We start from the raw sequence: 10,997 nt of genomic DNA on the forward strand, positions 1-10,997 counted from the left end.
TATATGTGTATGTTATAATCCTCTGTTTTTGTACCCTAACTGTCTTATATATAGGGACTAGTGGGTTCGAATCCCACCACTACACGTTCATTAACATACTGTGTACAATGTTATTTTCAGCTCGTGTCAAGCTATTATGGTTGAAGAGAAAAAAAATCGCAGTTTTCAACTTTAAATTTCACAAGTACAATGTACATACATGTATATAAACGTCTATTAATGGGAGAAGAAATAAAGCAATTAAAGGAGTGAAAATTATGCTGCACACAGTATTTTGGCCAAAAGTAGTGTAAAAATTATGGTTGGTCACTATGAAATTACTAACTACAACTCCTTCCCTTATTCTTTGTATAGAAATTCATATATGTTTGGCCAGTTTGGGGTTTTTTGATGACTTGAAAACAATACATATAAATCATCCATTTTAATCAAAGATATTTCCAAATGTAGTACTGGGTTTTATTTAGTTTCTACTCAAACTGTTATTACTGGTACACTATTTAAATGATGCTCATGTATTACTAATGTACTTGCATTCACCAATTAATTGCATAGCTTAAAAACTTATGCATCTTTGTATTTTCAGAAACTACTACTGCTAATTGGGCCAGAGATTTCGCTTACTAAAACTGTGTCTCTGGAGAGAAGAACATTAGCTTGTATATGGTACCTTGGAAACACTGAGACATTCCGCAGTGTTGCAGATAGATTTGGTGTAAGCAAGGGTACCTTGCATCTTTACCTTTCAAAGTTTACGGAGGTCATGCAGAGGCATCAGATTCTTAAAAATCTCATTTCATGGCCGATTTCAGATGTAGAATACACTCAAATATCGGAGAAATTTTCTGAAAGGGCAGGTTTCCCTAATGTTGTTGGTGCATTAGATGGTACTTATATTCCCATCAGTGGACCAACAACATTCAGGGATTCCTACATTTGTAGGAAGGGTTTTCCTGCAATGCACCTGCAGGCAGTGTGCGACAGTAGTTTACGCTTTTTAGATGTATTTTGTGGCTATCCTGGTTCTGTACATGACTCTAGAGTCTTCAGGAATAGCCTTCTTCATGATGCTCTCCAGAATCTCCCAGGTAAGTACCATCTATTGGGAGATTCAGCATACCCCTTATCAAATATGTTATTGACACCCTTTCGGGATAATGGGCACTTGACATCAGAGCAAAAAAAATTCAATGCAGCCCACAGTTCAACCAGAGTGGACATTGAACGTTCATTTGGCCTGTTAAAAGGCAAATTAAGAAAGTTAAAATTTCTAGATATGAGAAAGGTTGAGGCAATTCCTGGTGTAGTAGTGACTTGTTGTGTTTTACATAATTTTATTTTAATGAATGAGAGTTTTGATGAAGACATGGTTGAGTTTGAGAGGGATGAGAATGTGAATGAGAGTGGGAGTGAGACTTCTGAGATTTCTGAGAGGAGTGCCGAAAACCTTTCAGGTATTGAAAAACGCCAAGAAATAATGAATTTGTTGGGATAGACTATTGTTTATGCAAAGTATCATTATGTGTATGCCAATCAATTTTTAATGTTGTAACTTTTACAGAAAAAATTGTAATTTTCATCCAAAATATATATTATGCGTTAGCTTTCTGCAGCACTTAGTGGCGTATTTGTTTCAGCTAGATCATTTGAGATAATTAGTCAAATATGTGTGTATTAAGCTATCTTGATCAGAATTTTTCTTTTATCCACTGTTCTTGCATCTGTCAAAGCTTTCCAAAATTAACAAATCTTTTATTTTACTGATTAAATCTGAAGTGCATCAACTTGGCCATTTTCAACCAAATTTTGCATCATTTTTATGCAGATATTGATTAATATAAGTTTGTTTAGTTCAACTACCATGCCCTATTTTTGAGCTTTATCAATGAAATATGCCTCTCTATAAATGTGCATAAACACAAAGTCCACAAAACTCTTCATCAAATCTTCAGAATTGCATATAAATGCCGAGTTAAAAATAATACATTAATCATTATTATGATCTTTTACACTGTAATTAATTAATTGATAGTAATATATAGGTAAAGTATTTCTATGTGTATAAAGAATAATACAATATACCAGTATATGCATTAAATATCTGAATTTCTAAATTCGCTTAAGAATTTCACTTTGAATAAGTAAACTGTAGCTATCTATGACATCAGATGAACAGGAGGATTTGATACAATAAATGTATGCTAGTAAATAAATAAATTTAAAATAAATAAACGAAAAAAATTAGATTAATCAATTAGGTAAATAAATAAATGAACACATCCGATACTAATTTTAATTGTCTTTTAATAGTTTTTCTAACACAGCAACCCTCCTTTCCTCTAGTTTAAGTTTCTCTCTTTCTAACTCCATCCGCTCTGCGTGCATGGTCTTTAATTCTCCTCTATATTCTACTATCCATGATGGCTCTTGTTGTCGTCTTTTTTTGGAGGGTGGTCTTTTTGTGGTTGGTTCTCCTATGTGAGCATAGTACGGTCATTTACTAATGAACAATGTTAAACCCTAGCTGCTTTTGTTTTTCTGATACACAATGTGTGTGTGTGGTATGTTTTTGTGTGGATGTATGGGATTATATAAATTGTACCTCATGTATTGTATGTTTTTAGAAAATGAAATGAACTTGAACTTGCAACATTTTGGTTGGTTATTTACCTTCAGCTTGCATCGATGATGCCAAACTTACGGGGTTCACCGCAGGATCACCTCTTAACAGATCATCCATTTGGTTATAATGGAACCAGGTTTGGCGGTCATTTCCAGTTTTGCTGTTCCTTTCCTTAATTGTCTTATATCTGACAAATCATGCAAGTATAAACTGTGAGTATGAGATTATAATTTTTGTCCAGGGAGGGGGTTGATCAAATCCAATAAAGCCCAAAGGGCTTTATGATAGATTTAATCATGCCCTGACAGAAATTATCACCTCAAAATATCCAAAGAATAATTCCTCATTACTTATATTTATATATTTTTAGCAGTTGTACAATTAAAATTAGAACATATATATTAACTATGCAAATCCGCTTGCACCCCAACAATGTGCCATTTGAATTTATTGGACTGTATTGTACAAAATCGATTCGTAATGTTATCACAGACAAATTTTAAGACACTGGAATGTATATATATATTGAAACAAATAAAATTCACAGTGGGCGGTGAGTTATGATAACAAAAAACCATGAAAAGCATTCAATATAGCTTGATCACTTTCATTTTAAAATCTTCAGAAGCTATGTAATTATATAGCTTTTGAAGATTTTAAAATCAAAGCGCTTAAGCTATATTGAACGTTTTTCATGTTTTCTTTTCTTAATTTTTCTCTATATAATATATATACACACACACACTCATTTCATCTACTTATCTATTTTCCTAATCTGAAGTTTATAAGCAAGTTAAATTTGTTCTCATGAAAACAATGTTAAAAGTTCAGAAAGCTGAATCCAGATTGTGATTTTCTTCTAACCCTCAAAGTCATGGTTTACCTTTGAAACTTTCTTTTGCTTTTATGATGTAAAAATATTATTATTATCTGAGTTGTTTTTTGCTATTAATTATTATATTATATTATATATAATATTAAATATTATATTAATAATTTCTCAGAAAAATCCACAAGCAGTTTAAGGTACCTCACTACACCTAGACTTATACTGTTTAAGACAGTAGATCAGAACATGATGATTTAAATGTTTTGTTTAATTGTTTGTGTGAACCAGTTTGTTGTACATGTAGCTCAGTGGTTAAAGTATCGGGCTTGTGACTTCCAGATCATGAGTTCAAATTCGCCTTGGCCTTTTGTTCACAATTACTGAATTAAATTTTTGAATGTTTTAATTCGCCTACTTGACTTGTACATTTCTTAACTATTATGCTATCTGTCACAATCAATTAATTTTCTGCTCAAACTATTTCAAGGTGTAGTGAGCCACCTTCAAATCAATAAAAAGCGAAGATAACACCCCATAGAAAAAATCAGTTTGATCAATTGCATGGAAACAAGTGTGCGTCACACTTTGTAGTCTTTACCTTCATCAAAATTATTGAGAGGACAAAGAACATGCAAATTGGTCAGCATGAAAAAGTATACAATACATGTGCTACTTGCCTCATTTTAAGTGATCGAAATTTTCTGTCACACTCTTCTCCAGTGAAATGATGGCCCTCTAGACACATCATCTCCGATACTTTCTGCCACGCCTGTTTCTGTGTTGTCAAATTGGATGAAAAGATCCCAGAGTGTTCTTTTTTCAAAGTAATCAAGCACATCACTGCTTCGTTGCTCCATTTATTTACAACAGAGTCTGAAATGTATTGATGCATCACTCACTTACATATTAACACATGTATAAAATATATAACAATTTTTACAATGATGTACATCATTGTAAATAAAACAATTTCTAATGAACAGACATTGACAAGTTACAACAAAAGGAATGTGATTTTATTGTAGTTAGTAATTTCATAGCGACCAACCAAAATTTTACACTACTGTTGCAAGGATACTTTCCTGAATAAGCAGTGGTGGGATTTGAACCCACAAGCCTCTATAGGTAAGACAGTTAAATGTAAGAACATAGGTGTTTTCAGACATACTGACATTTAGGGTAAACATGGGTAAAAAATGGTTAAAATGTGGGATAAACACACAAATAAAGAGTAGGATAAATATATGGGTGAAAGATAGGAAAAGGTAGGAGTGCATGCAGCGGATAAAACAGATATACATTTGTAGATGGGGAATATAAACACACTACATAATTATCTAAAACCATCTTACCTTCATAAAGTACAAGAAAATTCTGATAAACCTGGTACATTATATTTGATAGTTTGTCCAATAAAAACATGTATTGCTCAATTGAGTGAGTTATATGATTGCAATGTTACACCCCCAAAAATACAAGTATTGGGTATATATTTAGGACTGCAAAGTGGTTGTGGCCATTTTAAGGCTATGAGAAGAAAAAGACTCAAAATTAAGCTCTATAATAAGATATGAAAAAATATTACAAATTCAAACCTAATTTAATAGGATATTTAGAAGATTTGATAAAGCAATAGGATACATTTTGTAAAAAAATAAAATAAAAAAGAACCTTGTTTCTCAGATATGCCTACAGAGTCTTCATCAACATGACAATAATCTTCAGCAGTGGTGGCATTTGTGGCAGAGGCTTCACTTTCTGTAAAATTAACATGTTTTTTTTTTTTAGATTAATGTATTTCAGCAAACTTTTGGAAAATGTATTTTAATGAATTTTCATTTAATGAACAGTGTTCATTGTAATATAAATTTCTTTCTTGTCCAAATTTTAAACCACAGAGCTTTCAACTCCTATGTAGATTTAATTCATATTTAAAACAACATATCCATACTATCACATTGCTGTGCAGGTGCATTTGTCTCTTTCCATCTTTTTTTAATTGTTTCAATGAGTTGCATATCTGAAAATATAGAGTTTTAAAAAATGATAAGCACTAAAGTCATACAAGAGCAGATTAACCTTAATTTCAGAACTTTAATTAAAGTACAAAATGTCAAATCTCATAACACTTTACAGCAACTCTATTTCATTTTATGTAATCCATATTTATCATTATAATAATGTAAATATATTTCATACATGTTGACTTTAAATTATAATATTTTCATTCCATGTCATTTTTGAATGTTAAGTGTGGGGAAGCTATGGCAGATATATCACAATAACACAGATAGGGTACTCAATGGTAAAATGATGTTTTATTTTGACGTCTCATATGTTGAACCCTGTTAAAGTGCAACATCACAAGCGAAAATTACACTGTTGCAGCTTTGAGACTATAGCTTTCAAAAAATAATTATCTTAATCTTACATTTATTACATTCTACTAAGAAAATAATATAACAAGTTTTATGAAAAAATTAAGTACATTTATATGGAATCATTCTTTGAGTATTATTAGGTGATAATTTCGGTCGGGGCGTGATCAAATCCAATAAAGCCCGAAGTGCTTTATGATAGATTTGATCACGCCCCGACCGAAATTATCACCTCATAATATTCAAAGAATGATTCCTTATTACTTATATTTATATAATTGTAAACCATCTTACGACTAAATATTACAATAAAAATAAGCAAACCCCGCTGGCGCCTCAATTTGGCTTTATGAGTTATATAGTACAAAATCGATTGTAGTGTTATCACAGGCAAAGACAAAGGAAAATGTAAATATACGATATTAATGATCATTTTAGATACTTATATAATGTGCATATATAAACATCATGATTCTATTGACTAAACCTCCTTCTCTGATTCTTCTGGCCTCATTCCTGTCCACAACAACTGTAATGTCTGGATGGGAGGCATCTTGAAATGTTAGTACCATGGTTTCATAATACCTAAAATGTTGAAACAGCTTAAAATAAAAACTAAAATAGAAAAATAATTCCACTGACCATCTCCTTGATCAGCCTTGGTCTCTGGACCACTGAGTTTTTCCTAAGACTAATCGAGGTAACGGACATAAGATTTGCCCTTTCCAAAAATTAATTAAAATCAACAATATACATCTGAAATGCTAATAATTTTAGACACAAATTTTTTTTTATACAAAATTATTTATATCGATATTATTTACATTTGCAAACACACTTCCTAATTCCTTATATTATTTGCCTAAGCCCTTTATCAAATGAACAGCAGTGTTAAAAAGTTCACTGGGATATGAACTTAGTTGGCTTCTGAGAACCCCTTGATGAACCTTATAACTCTCTGTTTATTTAAAAAATAACCTAAGTAGATCAGTCTTGTGGTTATAATCTTTCATCTGTTCATGCCTGTGTCCAAGAGCATGCAAATTAGCAAATCAGATATATTATTATCTTCATGAAATTTTTCATCACTCAGATATTCACATTAATCAGACAAATTATAACAGTTGACATAAATATTAATGATAACCACTAGGCCTATATATATAGCTGACTACAACAATATTTATAAATATCAGAGCCTTGTTTTTTTAAAATAAAATAATAAAACAATTAAGGACCAATAAATATCTGCAAATTTACAATGATTTTGAATATTGTATATTTTGGATGATATCATGCATGTATCTACAAATTCAGAAAATCTACAAATCAGTTGATGATATCGCTGGTGCAGCGTTTAAAATAAATACATAAAGTATTTACATTTTGATTTAAATTTGAGGACAGTACACAAATTACCATGATGAATTTGATACGCGAAAAAAATACACCGGCCTATTGTGATAAAAAAAAACTTACTCTCCTCGCCGATTCATTTCACTGTTCTTTGATGTTGATGCCATGATACATGTAAATGTAGACAGCAGACGACAACAAGATATGACAGAAAGAACCAATTATTTGTTACCCTGTCAAATATTTTTTAAAAAACAGAGACAAAAAATGGTGCAGTTTGTCACATCTTTACAATATAAACTCTTTCTTTGACGTTCCCTCTGAAAATTGAAGAAAGTGAAACTAAAAAAATGAAAATACGCTATAAAAAAGGAGAAATATAAGCGGAATTTAACATTCCGGTAAAATATTGATTAATAAATAATCTCAATGCACTTAAATACAAAAATGTATTTTGCAGGAATGTTCTCACTTGAAATCGACGCCATTTTGAATTCGAAGGCGAACTATCTCACAGGTACGTTCGCGAGCGATCGCGAGCGTTTTGGAAAACACCAGCGTTCAGAAGAGAGCGCTCGCGAACATTAGCGAGCGCTCGCGTTGTTGAACACGCCTCTGGCATGCACCTTGCAATGGCGGCGCCCTGTATACAATCCAAGATGGCGTCCGATATGGTAAGTTTGCATGTGCATAACGTATTCAAACCGATTTGTCATACTTCTAGCTGCGTCATGCCGGTTTTTTTAATCATATAGTTAGAATTTAGTTTGATGAGACCATACATACTATTATTGACCCACGAATCGCCCAATTTTGTTTACAATACGTGTCTCAATTCGTTGACAATTGTAAACAAGAATAGCTTTTGCGATATCGGTCAGACTTTGCTAGCTTCTGTCGCTTCATAATTTTTTTTTTCAACGTTGAGGGTCAGAATTACGTCCGTTAGGCTGGGGGATTCTTGTTTCGTCCAAATATCAATCTTTTAATGCTAAACAAGGGTTCATTTAAAGAGTTATATGTTTTGCCCCCCACCCCACCCGCTCGTTTTATATTATTAATTTGTATATCAGTGCAAACCAAAGTACTCTGCTTTGGTGTAAAGGTAACACACCTGATCCAAGCTTTAAAATGGATTATGGAGATCCAGGTTCAATTCCTGGGAGCATTGTACTTGTCATGTATTGATTTAATGACTTTGCTGGTTTTATCAAAGATGTAACAGGGATGTATATACTAACTGTTATATGTGTCTCTGGATGTAATAAACAGCAAAACGATATGTCAATTTCCCATTACACCTCCCACTTAATCACAAAGTATACACAGTTAATTTGATTTTGATTTAAGGATAGCTTCTGTACAGAATATCAAGATGTGAATGTGTGTATTGTAAGTTTCATTTTTTTGTTGGATGCAGCCATTTCAACATGAATATGCTAAACAAGTACAACATGAAGAAAGAGGTCCATCATTTATAATGCATGCATATGCCAAGAAGCAAGCAACGCCCCGGAAATCAACATCTAAGAGATGCCGAGGAACTCCCTCAGGACAGACACCTGTCCAACCTACCAAAGTTCAGTGTCAGGTATTTATCTAAAGATGTTGTGTACCCTCTAATAACCAAGATGAAGGTGGAATTTTGTTATAACTGTCTGAATTATAATTCGTTGCTTTAATGCATCTTTCCTCCAATTAAAAAAAAAATCTTACCGACTTAACACATCCATATGATGTGATTGTTTTTAAGTATCGATCTTTTATTATTTCAATATTTTTAGTCGGTTGGTTCAAAATGGGAAATCTCTGAAATCAGTTTCTTGAAAGTATTCATGGAACAACACCCACCACCAAATCCAATATCAAATGAGTACTGGCGTAATTTAGCTTCAAGTATGAATGAGGCCTTTGGGACATCTAGAACAGGTTTGTTGAAAGATAGTTGAATGTTAGCATTTGCCATCTACCTGTACCTTGAATATTATAAAGTTATTCAATATATGCCTTATTCATTTATAGGTGTATCATGCAGATGTTTTTATGCCAGACTCAAAAAGTCAGCAAATGATACACCTGCCTCAGCAGATGAAGGGTCAATGAAGTATATTGATAAATCCTGTCAAACAGATTTTAGTATCCCTTCACATCCAAGGTTCATTTTTCAAACATATTTTTGTTAAATATTGTAAAGATTTTAGCTTTGATTCAGAAAAATCTGTACCAAAAAATATTTACCCTTTTCACTGTATTAATTATCACAGGCAGTCATTTCCAAGTCAACAGGAGCTTGACGCCGACTCCTCGGAAGCTCCATACAATGCCAGAGATAATAAATCAGCACACTATCTCAGAAGTGCCAGGAACAACACCTCTAACCAAACACCTGAGCAGTTTTTCAATCTGGAAGATGATAGTTTAGATACAAATTTGATTTTTGACATTATGAAAAAATTCTTCTCAGGATCATCATCGTTAGAAATAGCAAAACAGATAATGAACATTAAATGTCTTAGAGAAAGCCTTTGGGCACTTTTTATGCTTGAAGTAGAAGAAAGTGCTAAGTACATAGCTTGTAAGAGGAATAGTTGTTTAGGTCAAGTTACCTACGATCATCTGAAGTGTTTTGAATGAGAAAATATAATTGAGGAAATTTATATTTACCAGCCCAGACTTTTGCAAGTTCTTATTACAATTTCCACTGGGGAAAACAAACTTCAAGATGAATGCCATTATAAGTCGGCAGCAAAGGAAATTGGTCTAATATATGGAATCTTGATGAAAAGAAGATGTCACACACTTTCTCAAGTCCAGAGAGTGATTGCTTTGGCAATTGCACAAGAAAATGTTCATCAAAAGGTAAATGAAACAAATTTAAAAATTGTTTTATGTTTGGGCCTTTTTTAAGGTACTACATGTTAACATGTTGACATTTTCCAGTTGTATTATCTTTTTTATATTACAGAAATATATTTTAATTAATTTAATTTCATAACAAGAAAAATATATAACCTCCCTAGTTATATATTTTTGAATAGTGATGATAAGTCTATATTTATATATTAATGCAAACTAAAGTACTCTGCTTTGGTGTAAATGTGACAAACCTGATCCAAGCTTTAAAATGGATTATGGAGATCCAGGTTCAATTCCTGGGAGCATTGTACTTGAATGTCATGCATTGATTTAATGACTATGCTGGTTTTATCAAAGTCGAGTCTAAACTAGGACTCGAACCAAAAGCCACTTGCGTACATGCCCAGTGTTCTAACCACTGAGCTACTGAGACATGATTTTTTGACTGTCACTTGTTATACCTTGAAGACATATTGATGAATATGACTAGAATGCATGAATGTTGTTTTTGTTGGATTTTATATTAACGACTCTTTTTTCCATTTTTAGTCTTTCCTTTGCTGTTTCATTGTTCCGGTTTTATCCTTTTTCCAGTTCGTTCCTGCTTTGTATTATGCAACTCGTGAAATCATATTTTAAGCAATTTGTTGTATTAATTTTTTCAATTGCTAAAATATGGTTATTTGGATTGCATTTTTCTTCAACAGTAAAAATGTGGAAAGTAAAATGTGGAAAGTATTGTGAGTAAATAACAGAACTCCAGAAAGGTGAAGAGTTACTGTAAAAAGATGCTCTAAAATTTCTTGATTCCATTTATTCTACCACTGAATGATGAAAGTTTTTTCTTTCTTGTTTTTCCAATTATTGTCATAATATAGATGTAATATATTATCATATTGTGACAGAATATATAATTATAACAATAAGAGAGTGAAGATATTTTAGTAAAATAATT

The 10,997-nt window shown here is 32.2% G+C and overlaps 3 protein-coding genes across 4 annotated transcripts in view; 2 read left to right on the forward strand and 1 right to left on the reverse strand.

Annotated features, from left to right (window-relative positions):
• Positions 1–10,997, forward strand: part of LOC136269578 (E3 ubiquitin-protein ligase TRIM71-like) — a 139,807-nt gene that overhangs the window by 109,658 nt on the left and 19,152 nt on the right. The gene's annotated exons all lie outside the window — the stretch shown is intronic.
• The window catches only part of LOC109620061 (E3 ubiquitin-protein ligase TRIM71-like), a 130,465-nt gene that overhangs the window by 74,923 nt on the left and 44,545 nt on the right, over positions 1–10,997 (forward strand). The gene's annotated exons all lie outside the window — the stretch shown is intronic.
• On the reverse strand, positions 2,288–7,437 carry LOC117680691 (uncharacterized). The gene is made up of 7 exons (XM_066070950.1): positions 7,310–7,437; positions 6,318–6,415; positions 5,404–5,472; positions 5,124–5,210; positions 4,130–4,325; positions 2,671–2,810; positions 2,288–2,474 (listed from the first exon to the last, which is right to left on the reverse strand). The coding sequence occupies exons 1-7, from the start codon at positions 7,351–7,353 to the stop codon at positions 2,293–2,295; spliced, it is 816 nt and encodes a 271-aa protein (XP_065927022.1). The 5' UTR covers positions 7,354–7,437; the 3' UTR covers positions 2,288–2,292.

Source organism: Magallana gigas, chromosome 9, assembly GCF_963853765.1.
Source record: "Magallana gigas chromosome 9, xbMagGiga1.1, whole genome shotgun sequence".
Classification (NCBI taxonomy): Eukaryota; Metazoa; Mollusca; class Bivalvia; order Ostreida; family Ostreidae; genus Magallana; species Magallana gigas.